This window comes from Pundamilia nyererei, unplaced genomic scaffold (assembly GCF_000239375.1).
Source record: "Pundamilia nyererei isolate P.nyererei 1_Seehausen unplaced genomic scaffold, PunNye1.0 scaffold00125, whole genome shotgun sequence".
In the NCBI taxonomy this organism is placed as follows: Eukaryota; Metazoa; Chordata; class Actinopteri; order Cichliformes; family Cichlidae; genus Pundamilia; species Pundamilia nyererei.
The window spans coordinates 1,255,674-1,278,003 of NW_005187526.1; the positions used below are offsets into that span (position 1 = coordinate 1,255,674).

Below are 22,330 nucleotides of genomic sequence, written 5' to 3' on the forward strand. Positions count from 1 at the left end.
TGTGGTTGTGGTGGTGGATTGGATGCGGGTTGCAGGAGGGTGAATCGATGTGTGTCTGTCTGTGGATGAGAGCTTGTCTGGGATGTGTGTGCATGGCTGTGACCTCAGATCAAGACATAAAAACAAATTGTAAAAAATGGTCTTTAGTGCATCGATATCGTTGCTTTACCTGACAACACAGCAGTGCCTCAATTTGTTGCTTCAATACAATTATGACAGCTGCCAGGCCTTTGTAAATTGTTTCAGGGTCACGCAGTCTGTTCTCTTCCAAAGGTGTCAGTCCACTCGTAGAGGAGTGTAGAAGCCGCTGTCAAGGAAAATATTTTTGCATGATTGGATATAGAACTTGGCTAGTGATGCGGCACTTAATGCAGAACATCTGTCGGAGGTCTTTGCTTTCCCCATTTACTTATTTTCCTTCACAGAGGTCCATTTCGTTTTATTGCCTTCGGTTACTGATGTCTTCAGAGTGAAAACGGTCAAACCGCACCCCCTCTGAGCAGGCATTTCTCATTTTTCACTCCCAGCACACACAATATGTGATGCGATTTTCTGCCATGGCATTTCTATGATTTGCTGCAGAAGTGGTGTGCAAGAGAGCAGGCCTGTGATCAGAAGAGCCATTCCTATATTATTCCCTCTTTGCTCTATTTTCTTGGAATGCCACCTGGAAGAGCTTCATTCGTCCTGTAAAATGGTCCGTGGACCATCATGAGGCCATGCAGTTGGTAAAAGGCTGTAAGCCTGGCCCGCTCATTACTCCAATCATCATCTCTGGTCTTTCATATAATTACTTGTTGCCAGTTCGTGCTTTCCATGTGCACAGACTGATGAGGTTCCATTTATACTAGAGCAGGTCACACGTCCATCTGCTACATTTATTTTTTTCCCCACATAAATGGCAACTTTGAGGACTGAAAATGAAGCTAATGTCCAAGTAGTAAAATTTGCAGTTCCTTTAACATCCACTTGAGGCTGTATCCAAAAGTGAGTCAGTCCCCATAGACTTTTGTGTTAAAATGCCCAAAGTCATCCATCAAAATGACTTTGTACTGGGATGGTGTGGAGACCAGTGTTGCCATTCTGATGGACAGGTATGCCAACAAAAGTATTGGTAGCTGGAAGCTGTTTGCTCGGTTTCAACTACACTAATTCAAGTCACTGAATTAGACCACCTGGTTGTTTTTGTGCTGTTGGTACCTTTTGGAATTATCTGACCAATAATAAAAATAAATAGCATGCTCTGCGGTACAAGCCAACCAAAACTCAGTTTTGCTGATTGAAGTTCTCTTATTTTATTGCAGTTACTTGATTGTCAGACATTTACACATGTTCATAATGGGCATGAGGTCATGGTAATTTTAGGTGTTTCTGGAGAGGAATGATTGTAAAGCATACATATTTAATGACTTTAAAGAACAAGTATTGGGTGCACAAGTTTGTGTAAATTGGAGAAAATCCGAAATAAATTCAGATTCAAAACACCACTAATATTTGGTTAAACAGCAACTTGCATCTTGACCAGATGCTTTTGGTTTGCCATCAACAAACTTCTGGCATAATTCTGGCTGGATATTTGACCACTGGATGGTTTCCTGGCACAGACCTGGCTTATACGTATAGTCCAAATAAACAAGCCTAATGCCTTCTAGAGAAGAGTACTATGGAAAGACAAAACAAAGAGCTATTTGTTCACATTGAATAGATGTATGTTTTATGTTTGGAGGATTATAGGTGAGGCTTTCAAACTTAAAAACACTGTACCGACTGTCAAGCATGGTAGTGGCACCATCATACTCAGTGGCGTTTTTGCTGTCAGTGATACTGGTAGAAGTAGTAGAAACATTCTTCCACTTCACCTCAAATCAACAGCTACACAGCTGAAATTTAGGCATAATTGGAGGTTAAATCAAGAGAAACATACATGAAAACTGGTTTTGGAATGGATAAAGCATGACCTCAACTAAATATGTGTCTGTGCTTTACAGGCACATGATTTATAGATGCAGCTTGCTAACCAAGTTTGTTAATCTTACTGACATGGCACTCTGACATGGCAGTGACCAATGTGGGAAGCCCAGAAATCTTTAATACACAGCTTATGGTTCCAAACAGCAATAGGAGGGGGGGGGGAGTGACTTCAGGACTACTAGATCAAGAGTTCCTACAACACTTCACAAAACCCAATGTGAATTCTCTTGCACAGCCTCAATGATGTGTTCAAAATAAAATATACTTTATATCCTTTATAGTATATTAGAGTATCCTTTATAGTATCTTTAGATTCACCTGCAAATTCAGGAATCTAATATGACCAGCTAAGAGACTATTAACCTACTACTTGTTTTATCCTCTGCACAAATAAAGTCAAAAACTTGCAAGCTCTATGATGACCTTGCTTGGTCCCTGAACCTTAGCTTGGGAACCTCCTGGACTAGAGTGGCATTCAGAGCCCCTCTCAGATTTGAGCAGCCTAGTTTATTTATAGATCCTGTATGTGTGTGTTTGTGTGTGTGTGTTGGATGAAATGGCTGCACTGTTGGTTAGATTAAGCAGGGATGTGCTGGGGGCGGGGGTTTGCCTCTCTGCTGCACATGTGGCCCTGAACCACAAGACTAGCTTGGGGGGTCACCTCAAGGTTAGCCCCTTTAAAGAGCCGACTATATTGGCTGTGGCCGGCCATAACAAGGGAGTGAAACTCGAAGCGCTTCCCCCACCCTCCCCAAATAACACACCAGACCTACCAGGTCCAGCCCTCCTCTCTCCCCCCAACTCCTTTCTCTTACAGCCATTGTCAACCACGACCCGTCTGCTAGATTTCTAAGTCAGGTCAGCCACCCCTTTCAGTCTCACCAATGTGCGGCCTGCCCCCTGCAACCCAGACACGCGTGCACACTACCATAAAGTACAGCCGCTGTCCCATCCTCTGCCCATTGCTGCCTTCAAGTGCTCCTCTTACAATTCATTGTCATATTAAAATGTGGGAATGTGAATGCATTTGATGGTCATTAATTAGAAGATTTGTTGGATTTAGTGTCAATTTTACATACAGGGTGTGGGACTACGTTTATTTTGTTGCTTTTTTTCCCTAGCTGGCTAAAGTCAGGGTAGTGATATTTCTTAGCGCTCCTGAAGGCAGCGCCTCCTCCCTCCCCTACCCACCAACACCCCGTCGCTGTCCCTCCCCCGAAGCACTCTGATAGGCCGCTGCGGCATTCTGTCAGTTTGCGGGCGTGGCTTGAGGACGCCGTGTCTGCCGAGCTGTAGTAGGGTAAAGACAGCTGCTCTCAGCGACGGAGGAAGGAACGGAAAAAGCCGTACAATGCATTAGCCAAAGGCAATGGCTCGTCCCCAGCTCTCCCAGTGATTCTCTCACCGAGCCGCTCCGAGAGAATTATGGCGTGAGAAAAGCCGTGGGATAATTAAAGCGAAACTGTCGGGAGTTACTTGTAGCGGCAGACTCTGCTGCTGCTGCTGCTGCCTGGAAGTTTTTCGTTGTTTTCCCGTCGGGGGGCCCCGACGCTGGCGGCGGCGGCGGCGGCGGCTCTCTCCCCGGAGCGGTGTCCCGGTCTGCCCAGCCCCATGCAAAACCTAACGGCTCCTGGCGGCCCCGGCAACTCCAATGTCACCTGCTCCTGCAACTGCACCGCTTCCCAGCCACAGGGAATGGAGATATGTGAGTAACATTAGCTGCTCCTCTTACGAGTTCTCCTGACCTTAAAAACCTACCCACAGACTTTAGTGCCTAATCCGTTTTATGTGCACTCTCCAGTGTGGCAACAGAAGCACAACAAATCAGACTTAGTGTTCATCCAACACGGTTAAACAGTTCTGCTATTAACTCGCTGTGGGCCGCTCTAAATACCTTAGAGGAAACCGATAATTCTTCTGTATGGACTTTCAGCATGTCTGCGCTGTCCAGCAGAAAGTTTATGGTGACCTCATAGCACTTAGTGGTATTTATAACCTCTTTTATTGTCTTTATTTGACTTAAAGTGTGTCTCTACCACACCGTGTGGACTTTTTAGTGCTTATGTCAGGCGTTGGCGTACGTTTAAGCTCTTAGGTGCCCATTACTATTAATCGGGTACACTGTAATACTCAACAGTTAGCTTATTAAGAAATATCAATATGTGTGTACTTCCAGCTTAGTACTAAAAAAGCTTTTAATAATCTACTGCGTTTTCCAGAAGTAGTATTTTTTTCTCACTTGAAGTTGGTTTTACAGTGGCACTGTATGACCCTATAGGGCTGCCTGGCTGTGCAAATGCTCTCGGAGCTCACCACAGAGGGTTAAATAGTTTGCCTGTCAGCACAGACAGGAAACGCTTGAATGGTATGTTATGTCTGTCTGCCTTCTGAGCGGCCCAAAGAGAAACTATCATTATCAGCTCTGCTCTAATGCTGCTGCCTGCTAGATCCACTGCAGATGTTCCTCTTTATGACTGAGCATTCAGGAAAAAAGAAAAAAAAAGCACAGCAGGCAGACATGTAGAGACACCAGAGGACAGCCAGACGCACAGTGAGTGTATCCATGCAGCGTGACAGGTCTACAGACAGACAGAGGAAGACAAATAAACAGGAGACGGGCACATAGCAGACAAGGCGGGTAGATTCACAACCAGGCAGCCAGGCAAGTACCAACAGAGATATAAACAGAGATGCGGGAGAGCCAGACAGGCAGATATATTGACAGACAGACACGCAGACAAGCTACAGACGTACGGACAGAAGGACAGACAGAGTTACACTGATGTGTAATTTCCACTGGGGTCGAGGCCAGGGCCGGGCAACATGAGGTGAACACAGGATATTAGATTCAGATTTGGCAGCAGAGTGTGGTTGTGCTGACGCCACATTGCAACCAAGAAGTAAGTGTGTGTGTGCGCGCCTGTGCGCTTATCTGGCAGACGGACTGGTGTTCCTCCATTCGTTTTTCTGTGGCATCATGGTACTGCTAGCCAGGAAAAGCACATAGTCAGGCATGAAGTGGTGCACGCACAGATCGACTGGTACAGCACGGAGCCTAATTAGATAATCCAGGAGGACTGTCTCAGACTGAGCAGTGCAGCAAGAGGAGGGAAAAAGTGGAATGGTTGCTCTGATTGACACTTGCAAAGTATTAAACTAGCAAACAAACTGCATTGTGGGTTCACACAACTTTGAATAAATACTGGCCTGGTATTTTCAGTGCATTTCTCCTCGTCTTAATGTCTCACTAGTCGGAGGGAGCTCCATTCACAAGTGGTTTGAAATAGCTGTGTTCTACTGTAGTGGCCGTCTGGTTTGAAAAGAGCTCTTGTTTGTCGGCTGTGTTGTCATGCAGACTCGGCAAGGCTGAATAATGCAGCTCATGCTTTGATGATTTCTCTGGCTGCAGAAAAGAGCTACAGTCTGCCTCTTTTCTTTTTTTTTCCTCTCTCTCCCCTTTTTTATAAAGCAGAGCAGGCGTCTCACTGGTGTGTTTCCTCTTTCATTCAGACGAGGAGGAAAATTGAAAGGGACTTGGAACATAGAGGGATCACAGCGCAGACAGTGTGTCATGGCCAGGAACCGAACCTCAGCCTACACTGGGATTCACATGTAGGATTTGAAAGGCAGAGACCTCTTAACAAGTGTTAGTCTCCTAGCTGTTGCTGTGCTTGGATTCATTGTGTGGTGCATTTATCTCGTATAGTAGGCATGGTATTTTAAAGTTCTGTTTTCACACAGCAGCACCAGTCATTGCGCATCCTTTAGCTTTAACCTACAGTTAGCTGCCCGGCTAAAGAGGCTGAGAGATAAAAGCTTTAACTGGATAGTGGCTCACCTTTTCTTTTGAAGGTGTCGTCCCTGCAGGGTCACACTGCAAACATGTGTTCGGCAAACATATTACACTCTTAAGTCATTTAATCAGATATTGTCTCTTACTGCTATTATCAGGGGAAATACTATATGTCAGCTGCCTTAGATCATTCTACTTGAACCTAGTGCAAACCCTGTTTCTACAAAACCTTGGGAAATGTCTCAATAGTAATGCAGTGGTTGGTTCTGTAATCTGGATTGAAAATGGTTAAATCAGGAAAACTGATTAGAAAAGTAAGATTGTATTTTGGGACAAGGCTGCAGATCAGCTGCTGCATAATGGCATCATTAGGGGTGCAACGATACACAAAATTCACGGTTCGGTTCAATACTTTCGATATTTTTTCGATACAAAAAAATGTTCATGCCTTTTTAATTTGTCATTCATTAAAATTAAATATATATTTTAACTCAAAAGTACAGTTTTTAAATGTAATGTTGCTGAAACAACAAAATAATAAAAAAAATAAAAATCTATCTGCTCGAGAAATCCCTCATCTTTGGAAAAGAGAGTTTATTACAGAGAAATGGCTCTTTCCAAAATAAAAGCTATACTATACGCTTCTTCTGGGCTATATTCTCAGCAGCATATTAAACATATCAGGTCCCCATAAGGAGAATCATGTGCTAACAGCTGTCTAAATGACTCGGGTAAAGTTTGTAGCATGCGTGCTTGTTGTTTTTGTCTGCTTCCACTTGTCTTTGCACTAGGATGATGTCGGCATAAATGTGCAGTCATATTCATTGTGTTCCCACTAGTGCTGTCAGCGTTAATCTCGTTAAAATGACATTAACGCCGTAATGCGGCAAATCTCCGTTAACGAGCTACCGCAGATCGCCCCGTGCGTGGGGCTGGACGGCGTCAACACGTTAACAAGCTCACTGCGCTAACGCACTAGTTCCCACCAATTGAGCATTGCGTGGCACATCCGACATACTGTTTTACTTTTGTCCATGACGCACTTACCATCAGGGTCATACTTCACATGAAAACCAAGACAGTTCCAAACGCCAGATCTGAATGAGGGTGGGGGAGGTTCAATTTCGGGTAGCGTTGAGGCAGTTGCCATGTTGCAACAAGCTTAGCTTCTGTCTTGCTAGCTTGCGCTGCGCTCAGTGGATCTGCACTCGACAGTGCAGCCTAGGCGGATCAATCGAACGCAGATCCACTGAGCGCTCAACACAGACAGCATCGTCAGAAGAAAAGTTGATAAAATAAATAAAACATTTTGTATCGTTTGATACATATGCGTACCGAACCAAAAGCACTGTATCGAACGGTTCAGTATTGATACGAGTATTGTTGCACCCCTAGCATCATTCAGTTAGGTAAGAGTCAGACGCAAGCATGATAATGAGTTGACCGAGTAACATGGCAGACGCCACAATACAACCAGTTGTAGCTTCCTTGTTTTTCCAAACCTTAGTGATGTCATTGGTTGAGGAGATGCCGGGGACCAATAGATGATTGTGAGCCTGTACCTAACAGTCTTTCTTATGTTTGGACTGAAAAAGCAATTGCGTCGCAATTATCGATCCTTTAGCCTGGTTTATACTGTACACAGTAACTATAGTGCGACCAAATGTGTCGAAAATAAAACTCAAAATACAAAATACAAACCCTTGTGTAGAATATTCCTAGAATCATCCTCCTGGTTCTTAAGAAGCACGCACAAACACACGTCTGTCTCTGGGGAATGTCCTGGTCCCTGTATCGGAGACTTAAGTGACCGTCTGCGCTGTGTGTATGTAACAGTTAGCCTGCAGCGGGGGCAAGCCAGCCAGACGGATGTAAATGGCCTGATCTGTAATCCTGTGTGTGAGTGGTGTTAGTGTGTAGGTGGCAGTGGGGTCATCTGTCAACTACCTCAGGCCAAACACGCACACGGCTACTTGTTGACTCTCCCTCAAACGCACACGCAAAAATGTACACATGGGCACACGCACGCACACATTTACAGATGTATACACACAGACACGCACACAGACAGGCACTCTCAGGCTCAGCCAATATTTACCCTGCAGTCTGCAGCCAGACAGCCAATCCAATCTCTCACTAAGCTCTTTGTTGTGTGTTTGGGGTTAGGGTTTTTTTGTTTTATGGGGGGGTTTGTTTGTAGAGGTGTTTTTGATTTGGAATTAGTTAAGTTTTTTTTTTTTTTAGGCGTGTTATTAATGAATTCTAACATAGAAAGTCAGGGACCTTGGGGAGGGGAGTGGCGAGGACAACCAAACAACAGCATTTAAAAAAAGAAAAGACCCCCTCCACAAACAGATTTATTTTGCGATCACTGCTCTTGTAATTAATTTCACAGGGAATTTCTGCACTTGGTAAGTGTCTCTCAGTGGGGACTTATTTAGTCTGCCACCTCTCCTGAGCTGAGGGGTGTAGCAGTAGAACAGCAGTGCTCAACTTGCAGGCGTTAAGAAAGAGCTCCTTTTCTTTTGGTACAGAGCTGGTGACGAGGGGTCCCCAGACCCAGTTTCTACACCACAGAGCTGATCTCCAGACACACCAGCAGACCTGAGAGTAACATTAGCTCACCTTCGGGCAAAGCCGCTGTGAAAATGTAAAGACGTTTGATGTAGGTTTGACCAATTGCTTGAGCATTAGTCAAAATTTATATATTTATATGTCATATAATATAGATCTGCAGGAAGCTATTTTTTTTTTTTTTGCAGCATCTCACGTAAAAGGATTTGCAGCTCTTTGTCTTTTGTGATAACTGGCTATAATGTGCATCTTTCACTGAATTTGAATTGGACTTGAATTAGACTTAGAATAGTAATCAGGATAATATATTAGCAGAGTATAAACTAATAGAGATGGCTCTAATATTGTTTTGTTTTTTTTCAACACTCTGTTGAAGTCTCTTAACTGCCACCAGGTCACTCACCTAGTGTTGGAGTTAGAACTGGGTTTTGTTTTTTACTCACTGTTAGCTCGTTGTTTTTTAGAAGTAAGTCCCCTTTCAGGTTGTTAGCATTCATTGGTTTCCTAGCACAGCGGTCCCCAACCTTTTTTGCGCCACGGACCGGTTTATGCCCGACAATATTTTCACGGACCGGCCTTTAAGGTGTCGCGGATAAATACAACAAAATAAAACTAGCACCGGTACCAAAAAAAGCACACTGTTTTACAAACATGGCATGAATATTACGAACAGCAATTTTTTTTTAAATTTTTTTTAAAGCAAGTTTGATTGTTTGCAGTGTGCTACAGCGGTATGGAAAGCAGCTTTGTCGCTGACGTGTGACAGCTCTTGTTTGTTTGGGTTGAGTGTCTCGGTCTCCATGTTACAGAGCCTCTTGTTAGAGTCCATGTTATAAAATATTTAATATGTCATGTTAGCGCAGCAGGGGTATGATTTGTTACGCTTTTTTTTTTTTCTTTGCTTTTTTTGGTTTGTTTTCTGCAGTTTTCGGCCTTAAATCAGCTTGACCACGCTCAACAACATTCTTATCTCCCGACTCTGTAACCCTGTGGTTTTGGAATCAAACTGACAACCCTTGACGCTCCAGACACTGGAAAATGCAGCCCTGGAGCTGCAGCTTGTCTTTCTTCAGCTGAACAGGTCAAGTTCAGGAGGCAACCTCCCCAGCCCAAAGCTGCTGAAAAGGTCAATCCTCGACTTCCTCCTTCCACTCGTCCCGGCAGCACCTTCGCTGCTCCATTCACAAGTTAGTTGCTGGCTGCTGGGACGCCCTTTGTGTCTAGTTTCTGCACCCCCAACACACGTATACACACACTCCAGACCTCCTCCCCTAGTTCCCAAAATGCCCTTGGGACTAGGGCAGATTAGTAGTCGTAGTGTGTTTGAAGACAGACCATCCATCAAGTGTGTGTGGTGGTGGGGGTGGGGTCGGTTAGTAGTCTGCTGTCTCTGTCAGCATCTATTTACACACAGTTCGACTGTCTGAGATGCTAAAGAGCTCGGTGAATGAATCAGCCCTGCTGTCTGCTGCGTGTCTTATGACTCCAGGTCTACGGGCACGAACGGGGACCTATTACAGTCAAACAAGACGCTGCACTCCAGACACACACTGGCAGACAGTAGCCCCCTTTTCCCCCTCATGCTGCAGGTCTGTTTTTCCCAGCATCGAGACAAACGAGATGGTTGGCATGTCTTTGTGAAACCATGTCTGACTGCACATCTCGTCTCCTCTCCTTACTTGAAACAAAGTGGCGATTACCGCCTTGAAATTAAAAAAAAAAAAAAAAGAAAGGAAAAAAACATCAACTGAAATGCTGTGCCACCCGCTGTTTGTCAGATTTTGGGTAATCCGTTTGTTTATGTGAGCAGGAACACCCAGACAGTGGAGTAATGACATGTCTCTTCAAGTGGTTTGCAGGGTTTTCCTTGGATTCTGAGAGGCTTACATGCTGAAGTTTCCACAGGGGTGGCACCAGTGTGTGTGTGTGTGTGTGTGTGGGGGGGGGGGGGGGAGGCCTCTACACTTACTATGGGAACTTTAGTGCTTCAGACAACATTTACAAAGTTCTTCTGCAAGACAGATATGCATGGTCGACCATTTTTATGATCACAAAGAAAACCTAGCTTTTTCATAACTCCCTGATATTCAAATAGTCTGTAACAGAAGGGAAGACCTCGACAGGATATATGCTGTTTCAGCTATTATAAAAATAAAAGGGCTGACAGCTGTACAACGTGGTGTTTTGCATCATGCTCTTTGAAGTTTAGCTAATGTATTTGGAACTTTAATCTGTGATGAAGAAGATGATGCATAAAGCAGCATTTTGTATATTTTCTACGTGTGTCAAGGAGCACTCCTACATACGTAGGGGGAAAAAGTTGTTTAAAGCTTTTGCTGTACAGAAGAAAAATACAGAGTATGGTTTACATCAATGTAGTAATTCAAACTCTTTGCTCTGAGGTCAGGGACTAAACCAAACTGAGGCAGCAGTCGAATTGAAATGACTGCTTTCGTCAGTGAAGTCTGGTGGATTATACTGCAATATTGTCAGAAAGAGCTGTCTGAAGGCTGGTTAAATGGTGATAAATATAAATATGGCAAATAATTATACCCACATCGATTCTCTTAGGTGTCCAAAGTTTGTGTGTCAACACGGCTGCTTACATTAGTTTTATGTGCTGGTTGGTGCTCCTGCCTGGTTGAGGGTGTCTCAAGGATGGATCTGAGTCACAAAGTCAGACATCCATTTTTCATAATGATATGTCTAAAACAGAGTTATTAAGCTTCCTAAAAACTTGCTAACGTCGAATCATTCTGTTATTCAAAGAGTTCTTGACGTCTCACCTGTTGCATTTGTTGCCATTTATCCTAAAAAAAAATTGAGCTGTGATTTTTGCACAGTTAACAAGTTAAACTCTGTGCAGTGCTGATGACTTTCGGCCTTTCTAACCTGATGTTAGCAATACATGATAATCAGACAAATACAGGTAAGAATACCAAGCTGTCCACAAACAAACATCAGAAAAGTCCCATGGAAAAACATTTGTCAAAAAATGAGCTCCTTGTTTGTACTTACGGTAGACATTCACCTTACTGTCAGTTTTCTTAAAACTGTCGTTTTAATGGCTGAATGGTAGGTAGACACAGCTCAGATGGGAGGCCGCCGACGGTTCCAGAGGGTCTTCTGTCCTTCACCCCTACTTTAAAAAGTCTGACACTTCCTGTCAGGTGTCAGCATTCGCATTGTTTTGGCAGGGAATTTGACATCCATATAGATTTCAGTACTATAGGTATATTTTGGTTTTAGAGGGACATCTAACACGCCTGTGTACTCACACACCCAAAAGTTGACATTTTCTACCGCAGCAAGACACTGATTGTGTGAATGAAGGGGCTCCTTCTGTGACCATAAGTAGGTCTTTTTTTTTTTTTGCTTTTAATTGCCTGAATACAACAGTTGTCATATGTAGTAATTGGCGAGTGTTGCAGCATGTTGTTTAGCACCACCGGGGTTCGGCTCAGTGCAACATATACCTCTGTTTAACCACAATGTGAAGAACGACAGGAGGTGTCCTGACTGTTTTTCAGTTAATCCATTATTATCTTATTTTAAAAGATTGTATTATTTTTATAAGGTTCTTGGAGGAACAGAGAGGCAGTTAGAGTTCTGTGTGCACCCATGTTGACTATTATCCCTGTGATGGTCGATGTTGTTTTATGATCTCATTTTTAAATGACCCATTATGTCTTTTAATAAGCCTCTAAATCACATGTTGTTGTTTTTTTTGTGTTTGTGTTGGGGGGGTGGGTGGTTTTTGGTTTTTGTTGACACTGTTGCTAGTATGTGCCAGTAACTACAGATTCCTGTTATTGAGACATATTCGTGACCAGCGTGTTCAGAGAAGTCTTGGGCGTACTCTCAAACACTCTTGTTCGCCCTCAGCTTCGCTGTCTGTAACGTATCCCACTGATCTGCCTGGGGGTAAATCCACAGCCTGTGCCAGCTGGGCCACTGGCTGTGCCCTAATAAGGCCCATGGATCTGACCTTATCACAGGAAATTCTAAAGATCATGGAAGACTGGGAAACAAAAGATGAAATGGAGAAGAAAGAAAGGCATAGAAAAATCTCTGTAGTTACGTAAATGTGACTGTGTCTTTTTCTGTATGTATGTTAGTAGTTGGTATTAACTTGATGGTCCATGATAGAGCCACAGATCACACAGCTGTACTTTCTTACAGCTCAAGAATCTCTTTTGCGCAAGTGGTGTCTGTGGGGTGTTTCATTTCATTTTTTATTTTTTAACATTTTAACCCAGTTTAACCTCCCAGCCGGGAGTTAAGTGGTACAGGATGTGTGTGGGAGACAAAAAAAGAAGCCTCTGGTTGCCCAGATCCTTCTCTGCGTCCTCCTCTCCTCCCTCACTGCTTCTGTGCTCCTCTGCTCTTCATTAGCGATTCAGAGGGCTGTCTGATTTTTGGTCCCTTTTCTCTCAGTCCAGACACACAAGTCAGACAGCGGTGTCTGATACCTAGCACCCCCGCCTCCTCCTCCTCTGCTTCTCCCCCTCGGCAGCCACCAGCTGACCCCAATCAGGCACAGGGCCTGTTCTATTGTGTGGCTGGGGAGAGGGCGGGGGGACACTTGCTCACTGGCTAACACAGCCACAGACTCAGACAGGGGGTCAGAGGGAGATGGAGAGTGTCTAGTCTGGCCTGCCATACCTCTCTGACTCCCAACCCCCAGCCATAACACAGCATTTCTCAGTTTCTCTCCCTCTCTCTCTTCATCATTTCCTCCCCTCCCTTCGTGCAGGCTCGCTGGAGGTCCCAGATGTATCTGATGCTTGTCATGCAAAGTGTTTTCGACTGCCATTGTCTTGATAACTAAGTTTTCTTAGCAGCATCATCTGTTTCCATTTGCAGTCTAGCCTGCAAGCTTATGTAGACATATAGGATGTATTTTGGTTTTCCTCGAGGAAAGGGGCGGATCATTTATTCCTGCATACACTCGCACTGCATGAAATGCACGCTGGAACGCCAAATGTAGACGAATTTGCCTTGAAAATAGTCCCCTGCAAATTCCTGTTTTGAGCTTTAAGAAAGACTTGTGTTTTTTTGTTTTGTTTTTTGTTTTAATTTTTATTAACGACAGATAGGGAAGAGCAAGAAAAATACAGAGGAACACGCTATGCAGACCAGGTGTTGAATAGACCTCTGTGCTGGAACACACAGCTCCATGAGTGCCCACACCTTACCTATTAATATCAAAGCCCTTCCACTGACAGAACAGGCATTTGTGAGCATTATCTCCAGTGCTGATTTATAAAGATGCTCCTATCAAACTTAAACTGATGTGAAAATAACTAGTTGGCGTTCATGCTGAAACCGGTTGTCATGGAAATAATAGATCAGCCAAGAAGATAAATATATCATGTAGACAAACTGAAAGTATTACACTCGGATTTTAAGGGGCCATTTGTGTTCACGTTTTGAATTTTGCACACTGACCACACAAATCTATTCCTTTGAATTCCCTGTAGGTGGAGGTTATAGGTTTAATTTAGACACGTGGCACACTTTCTCTCTTTTTCATTCTTGGCATATAACTGGAAGCTAACGTGTCTCCTGGCTAGCCGTGCTAACGATGATTAGGGATCCTGCTCTGTGCAGCATGGAAATCCTGTGTGTGTGAATTATTAATATAGGTCATAGTCACAGCATCCGGCTTGGCCCAGCCCAGCGCCGTCCCAGCACTATCGCAGTACATGGCCCCTGCTTTCCCTACAGCCCACCCCATCTGTCTGCCAGATTAACCTGGCTGATCACCTACACCAAGGTCTGCACCGGGCAAGGATTCATAAAGGGTACCTGGCAAGAATTCTCCCCATCATCACGAGACTCGTTTCTTTTGTCTTTTAAACGAGATCCTTCAAAGCTACACCTTCTAATGTCTTAAACTGGTGGGAAGACTCGGTGCTTTTGTAGCTGTAATAACGATTCTTTCCATAAACCCGTAGTCCCCGACCAGTTTGAGCACCTCAGGCTGCTCATTTACAGCTATTATATTTTCACAAGATAAGAATCCTAATGGGAAGAGTTTATGGTTCTTCATAAGAAACTTGCTTCCCATGATGAATTGCGTCTGTATGTGTGTGTGAGCTGGTGGGTGGGACTGTATCCCCCCCATTAATATGTGAGCATTGGACTGTTGCTAGAGAAAATGTCTGCTAGTGTGGTTGAATGTCTGTGCTGGAGTAAAGAGTGTGTCTATATGCGTGTTAGTCCTTAGGCAGGCATGCCCTCTCAGCAGTTTTCTTTGTCATACATAGTCATACTGCATCTCCATCCGGCGATAGATTATTTTCTCCCAGTTTTTATCTGGAGTATACTGCAGATTCTAAAAAGAAACAAGACTGTACTTGGAAACCTCAAAGCTGTCCAAAGACTTGGGCGATGCAGAACGTCATAGCAATCTCCATCTGACTTTTGCCCCCCACCCAGGGAAAGCCACTACCATAAGCAGTGCTGAAAGGTTACACAAAGATATAAAAGTGTGTCTTGTGAGTGGGAGTTGCTAAGTTGTTGGTATCTTTGGTTACACTCAGTCTTTGTGTCGCCCAAAAGAGTTTTACCTCGACGAGTCAGGAGCTTCTTTTCATTTTCCAATATTCGCCTTGAGCTGAACTCCCCAAGTGGTGCTTCAGCACAGAGAAAGAAGAGAGAGAGAAAAGAGGGTGGTGTGGGTGGGAGGAAAGAAAGGAGAACGCAAGACAGAAGTGAAAAGAGGGAAGAAGAAGAAAAAGAGATGGGGTGGGGGCGGGGGGGTTGCAAAGTCTGTATTGACTCTAGAAAGTGAATTTTATTTCATAAAGCACACGAGAGGAGCACTTTATTCCATTTGGTATGCCTGACCTCAGCTGAATCAATCCATTCTCTCATCAGTAGAGCCACACATGAAAACACACACAAGGAGGCAGTTAGATTCAAACTGTTTTGATTTAGAAAGAATGCTGTCTTAATATTAAAATGGTAAATGGCCTGCACTTGTATATTCAACTGTGCACTTTACAATGTGTTTCTTATTAAACTGTCCACAAAAACACACTCTGGTGGTGGAGCTGCCAGGCAGGATGCCATTGGGAGCACTTTAGCTCATGGAGGGGCAAATAGTTTACAACCTACCCCACCAACGTACGCACGTAAGCTGCCGAGTCCAGTATAGAACCTGTGGATTGAATCAAGTTAACGTTAGTTATATTTTTAAACATTTGCAAATGTTAAGTTTTACTAATGTCTGATGAATCACACAATGCACAATGATCTGTGGTACTCTATACCATTACATCTACCAGAGATCGCAGTGATTCTGTACACTTCTTACCTGTATTTGGGTCCATATTTGCTTGTCAAATATGGATAGAGATTTCCAGTTTGTCAGTAAGCTATTGTTCCATATCAACGCAGACAGAAAACAATAATCACTAACGGCATGAGTCTGGCTGACATCTATTGAACCATGAGGTCTCCACAATGGTTCAAGAGGTTCAGTTAAATTGAAAGATCGTCTGCTTTCACTGACAGTGAGTTTGTGGCCATGTTGTTGGTCCTGTTAAACTACAAAGACAAACTTTCCAGTCATGATCACAGGTCCCGCTGTCACAAACGGGATGCATCACGATTGAGACTGATAGTATGACTCTTGTCCGTATGATGTCCTGCAGGGAATCTTTATTTTAACAACAAAGATGACCGTGTGAGCTAAAAATGTGAATGTGTTCTACACCATATATTTGTTAGCTTATACGGACGTTAAAACCCATATCCAAAATGGAATCGGCTGTCTTCCCCCAACCCAAAATATGTCCAGTTTTGAAAGTGTCCATCTCTGAGACTTTTCGTAAATCATTTTTATTTATATAATACCAAATCACAACAACAAGACCCCACAGTAATGCAGAGAAACCCCAATAATCATACCACCCTCTATAATTCAATTCAGTTTTATTTATATAGCGCCAAATCACAACAACAGTCGCCTCAAGGCGCTTTATATTGTACAGTAGATCCTACAATAATGGATACAGAGAAAAACCGAACAATCATATGACCCCCTAGGAGCAAGCACTTTGGCGACTGTGGGAAGGAAAAACTCAGTTTCAACAGGAAGAAACCTCAGACGGAACGAGAGCCTCGTTCCGTCTGAGGTTTCTTCCTGTGCCGTGACTGGTTGGGGGTGAGGGGAGGAAGACAGGTCACAGACATGCTGTGAAAGAGAGCCAGAGATTAATAGATGATTAAAAACAGAGTGGTGTATAAACACATGACTGAAGAAGAAACGCTCGGTGTGTGATGAAGTGAGCCTTTAACTTCTTGCCGTTCCTTCTCCGATGTGAGTAAAGTGAAGCTGCGAGCCACTGAGGTATGGCTGCACTATAACGCTGCAGCATCTTGGCTTGGTCTTTTGCCCAGAGGACCGCTGTTTTATTTCCTTTTAGCAAGACACGAGCTGCTCTCCACACATAACTATCTTCCCCTCTGTTTGAATCGCTTCGTTCTCCCCACCTTCCCCATCTCACCCCTACCCCTGTAGCCTTGGGTCTATTTATACCCAAATTCCCCCCACAACAAGACTAAAACATCGTGCCCATCTCCAAACCACCACCACCACCATTAGCTAGAGAATGGGTCTACGCTGCACTCTCCCTACAATGCGCTACGCCAGCCTCCCTGCCTCTACTTCTTCTGCAGCATCTTTTCTTTTTTTGTAGTTTCCTCTGTTGTCGGCAGCTGTTGCTCAGCACCGCACCGAAGTTCACCCTGCGGTCATGGGCAAGTGTTCCAGTGAGGGTGGAAAAAAAACTTTTTTTTGATACGACTTTTTTTTCCACCCGAAACTTTCATTAATCTTGCATTTTTTTTCCACCTCATATCCCCCTCCCACCCCCTTCACTTCCCTCTGTCTCTCACTTCTCGTTATTCCTGTCTCACTTTCACCGACTTTATCTTTCTTTCTGGTCTCTAACTCTCTCTTCCTTCCTCTTTTCCGTCTATCGCTCCTGCCTAATCCTGCCTGCTAGGCATTGCTTCATGGTTGTTAAGCATCTCAATCCAAGGGGGGGGTGAAGAAAAGAAATGGGAGCAAAGGAGGGAGGAGGCGCTAGTCATCTGGTGAAGCCTATTGAGCAACTTAAGCGTGGTTGTTTTGCTCTGTTGGCTTGGCACAATGAGACCGCATGTGGAAGACATGTTTACACCCCTTCATCTGTGAGTCGGAGGGAGTGGGAAAGGAGGAAAAAGTGGGAGGGAAGGTAGGACACATAGAGGAGGTGGGATACGAGAGAGGGAGGCAGAAATGATGACAAAAGTGTATATATAGATAGAGAGAATAGACTGGGAAGAGGTGGGATACAGAGAGGAGGCTGAAAGAGACAGAAGAGGAGGAGAGCGATAAGTGATGAAAAGAAAAGCATAGACGGATTAAAAGAGGACAGGAACACATGGGTAAATACAGGCTTGAGGAGTGTAAGAGGAGGGTGACGGAAAGAAGAGAAGAGACAGACATAATGAGAGAGAGAGGAGAAACAAAAATAGAGAGTGAGAGAGACAGTCCATCTCAGCAGAGAGACAGCCAGTATGACAGTGAGTCATAGCAGAATAAAATGCCACGCAAGCATATGCTGGTGTTGAGAAGCCATCTTTTTCCAAAATGGAAACCAGTTATGATTTGCAGGCGGACGTGTGGGGGGGACGGTGCAGATTAAACTGAGTTATTACAAACAGACGGGGTGTAATTACACATGAGAGGAGGAGGCTGTTTGTCTTTTGAAGATGGTCCTTGTTTTAATTCACATTCTAGCAGGTCTACTCAGGTTTTGTTTCTTTCTTTTTAAAGTATGTGGTTCTCTTGGTGAGGTGTGAAATAGGTTCTCACAATGGTTACTTATCAGTGTTTGAAATCATTTTTTTTCTGTTTAGTTTTCCACCTGGTTTCAAGTAGGAAGATTTCTTAATTCATTTCAGTTGAAATTTTGATTGTAGATACAGTAAGTAAAGAGTGTGAGAACTGGAAAAAGTTCAAGAAATCCCAGTGATTGTGGACTAAAGTATGTGATAACATACGTTAACAGCAAAAAAGCGGCATTGTCTTCTGTTGTTTGTTTTTTTTCCTCCAACCAAAAACAAGCAGTTTCAACTTTAAGGCAACTTTCTCTTGATCCGCTGCCTCCTGCAACCAAGAGAAATTATGTTCCCTGTGCTCACAGAGCTTTTTTTTTCTTCCATGAGATGACCCTGATACGGATAGCCCCACATTATGACATCATACTGATCAAAGAATAGAAAAAAGGAGCATTTGGAGCTGGCTGAATTCTAACATTTTGGTCCAGAGGTTTTGTTCTTTTGCAGACCTCATAAAGCTTAGAGGAGGGTAACACTGTTACACTGTCATTGTAACAGCGTCAATATGATAGGCAATAAGGAAAAGCACATGGGTGAAAATATTCCTTTGATGCAACCATATTTATTTTTTGTCTTTATGGCAAGAACTTCTAGAACATTTGACATGTCGAAAGAGAAAATTGGGACCCTAAGGGAATAATTTACCTAGTTAACCATGGAGAACTAAACTAGCCTGCACAGAACTGTGACTTTACCAGCTTTCTTTGGTATAAAATGGAGATAGGTTCAGAGTCAAATCCTAGAAGCCAATCCTAGAAGTCACGTTCTGCAGTCTGGTGGGGAAGTCTGAAAACAGAAGTGTAGCGTGTTACGGCAGCATGTTGTTTTTGGAACGGCATCTGCATTGATACCTAATGGGTGTGATGATGAGTTGTCCATATAGATCTGACCATGTAGTGTTGAAAGGTTCCTTTTGAGGTACAACCATGTGCATTACACACAATCATTCTGCACGTACCATTTGGACCCCGTGTGTTTGTGTAGCCCCAGCAGACAATGCAACTGCAGTCTAGATGTTCCCCATGTCTCCCAGGGCTTCCTGAGTTCCACCCACAGCATCCCCTGCCGTCTCCTTTTGGCTGATCACAGCAGCCACAGAGTTTGGAGCCTGTGTCTGGGAGGTGTCTGCTACCCATACTCAAAAGTTAGACATTATATCTACCTCCCCTGTGTGGTAGCAGGAGGAGATGTCTGTTTTTTCATATGAACACGTGCCAGGACGCACGCACAGACAGACTGATGAAAGCCCACTCGTTTCTTCCTCCTCCACCCCTCTCCCATCTCGTTCTGTTTTTTTCCACCACTCCGCTGTTTTGTTGTTCAGTCTCAGAGACGCCATGCTTTGTTGTTTGTCTCCCTTTAACATCTGCCCATCTTTACCGTATTCTCCCCGCACCTCTGTCACTTCCTCTGGTCTTGTCTGTCCTCTCTGCTCCCTCTGCTCCCTTCTCCTCTCTGTGTCCAATCTCTGTCTTATTTTGTCTTTATCTTTCTCCAATTCTCTCCCTGCCTCTGTTCCACTCTCCCAGCTATTTACTAGTACTTTCTTGTTCTTCTTCTTTTTTCTCTCCCTTGTTCAGTTCACCCAGACCTGAGAATGATTTTTACCTTTTCTCGCCTTTAGCTTCAGCCAACCTGTGATGTTGACCTGCAGAGAAACGAACACTGCAGAATAATTTTCATAACCCCCCTGCTAAGTTGACAAAGATCTATGTGTCTGGATGGCTGGCTGAGCTGCCTTTGGCTAATAAGAGTCAGTGTGTGTGTGTGTGTGTGTGTGTGTCAACTCTCCATTTATGTTGAGACTAGCATTTTTATTTTTTGAGCTTTGAGTTGTTTTCAGTTTAGTGCTTCAACAGTTTATATTCTTCTTGTCGACAAATCCAGTGAAAACATTCCAGCTCACAGTATTCCTGGTGATACTTGTAGACTTCCCTGCATTTTTTTTATTGTTGTTGTTTGTTTTGTTTTTCTCTGGTTCTCACCCCCAAGCTTATTAGTTCCTCCCTACTATATAACTTCATTGGGTTAATACATATTTAGTGAATTGGTGAGTATTTCTGACATCCAGAAGCTTCACGTGGAGCTGGATTTGAGATGAGATGATATCAGTTCTTGTGGAATTGTGAAGCATGCCATTTATGTATAGCTTTAAAAGCAAATTCTTTCTAATTGGACCAAATATTATGCAGTTTGTATTTGGACCAAATTATTGGTCCTTACACAGTTATTTGATGATTGCAGCCCCAAATTCAAAACTCTTTCATTCTTTGTAAATTCTGACATATAGTGTTGAGTCATCTGCATACGTAGAAATCTTGGCCTTATTTAAGGCAAGTAACAGTAATGGATGAAGGCAGCTTCCTTTGTACTCCACACTTTTCATTTAAATCATTTAAAAAGGATTTAAAAAGTCTATCTGCATGTTTGTGTACTAATTCATGGCTTTAAAGGAAGGTGTCGACTCCAAGTGTAGCCCCTCGATGTATTTGAATCTGCTTTTTTTGTTTGTTTGTTCTCTGTGCCACAGAGGATATGTCACTCTTCAATGATCCCCCACAGTACGTAGAGTTTAGTAGTTTGCAGCTTTTCATGGTTTATTGGTCCAGCCTGTTATTGTTTCAATAGGATCTGTGAAAGAATGGTACATCATATCAGTACCACAGCTGTCTGTTTGCCAGTTTGTCCTTGGGTCATATGTGTAATTGTCTGTCCTGTTGTCCAATTTTTTTTTCTCTAATATTAGTGTCACAACAGCCCACTAGTGTGTTTCCTCTGACTGTGTGACCACAATGGCGTGTACGGTATGTTTTATGGCGATGAGGCTAACAGCGGCCATCATTGCCAGTGACTGTCAAAACTCCGCTTCGAGGTTGAAGGACATTACCACACCCTTCTTGTATGCTCTAGGTTGTTACGGCCTGTTGGTTAACCCTGCTTGGTGAACCACTATGAGCCTCACTGTAACCATATCCTTCACTGTTATCACAGTGCTTCGATCACTTGTGCCTTTGGCTAGGTGAGGGTGCTTGCAGGGCTTTGTTTCCACCCTGTTGTTGCATGCTCAGCCAAATTGCTTTCACTGTCTGTCTTTTGGTCATTTGTTAACAACATGCCTGCAACAAGCATGCTCAAAAAGAATAGAATGGCCTTCCCACTTCTTCATTTTAAAGAAGGCTGTCTTTCTTTTAAAGCAATTGCTGTAATTACAATAATGATCTCTCAGTGCGAGACAAGCAAAGAGCTGAACTCAAGTGTTTATACCCGAGTCTTCATGGAGGACCACCCAACCATGTGACTGTGTGAACAGATTTTGGTTCCCCACAGGTCTAGTAACACACACATACAATTCACGCGAGCATTTCTGTTCTATTTAGAATGTATTTTCATTTGCTCGCCCCACATCTACTCACGCTGATCCCAGCTGACCTCAGTCAATACACACAGACTCACAGTTGCACACACTCACTTAAATCCTGACATTAACCCTGCAGTCTGGTTCAATCACTCTGAGAGTCAAGGCAAGTCTGGCTTTATGACACGGGTGGGGGTTGAAGGTGTCTAGACGCTATCCTGTCTGTCTGGTTATGATAATGTACACACATGCAGACACGCACCTGAGAGAATGCAGGCCAGCTCGGACTGCAGGCAAGCTTGTGCAAAGTGACATTTCAGCAAACGGATGAATTCTTTAACACGGGCCTCTTCGCTGCTTTACTGCCATTCATGAATATTACAGCGTTGGAATATTGATAATATTAGACTATGTTGTAATATTCATGATATGTTATCCCAGAGCCCCCCCCCTATCTTTGTTCATGTTATATTCATGCAGATAGAGATGATATGGCTACGCTGGTCCTTTTCTGGAACTAAAGTAGAGATTTATTGCTGCCTCAGCATCAGGTCTCATTGTTAGGGCCTGCATCAGCAATAATCAGACTTGGGCCGTCTTCAAGGAACATTTAGCTGTGACACAAAATAAGAAAGTTATGTGGGCGCACACAGGATGGAAATGAGTTGATGGTAGGAGGCAAAAGGGGAGTGTGTGTGTGTGTGTGTGTGTGTGTGTGTGTGTGTGTGTGTGTGTGT

At 43.6% G+C, this 22,330-nt stretch overlaps 1 protein-coding gene across 2 annotated transcripts in view; it reads left to right on the top strand.

The window, feature by feature from the left end:
• Positions 1 to 3,238: 3,238 nt before the first annotated feature.
• The window catches only part of ldlrad4b (low density lipoprotein receptor class A domain containing 4b), a 32,615-nt gene continuing 13,523 nt past the window's right edge, over positions 3,239 to 22,330 (top strand). Inside the window, exon 1 of one of the 2 annotated variants that reach the window (XM_005742946.1) lies at positions 3,239 to 3,676. In XM_005742946.1, coding sequence (XP_005743003.1) covers positions 3,583 to 3,676 — 94 coding nt within the window. In that variant the 5' untranslated portion in view covers positions 3,239 to 3,582. Of the gene's footprint in view, positions 3,677 to 4,784; positions 4,800 to 22,330 lie in introns of those variants that run through there. The other variant, XM_013913317.1, reaches the window with a different exon arrangement.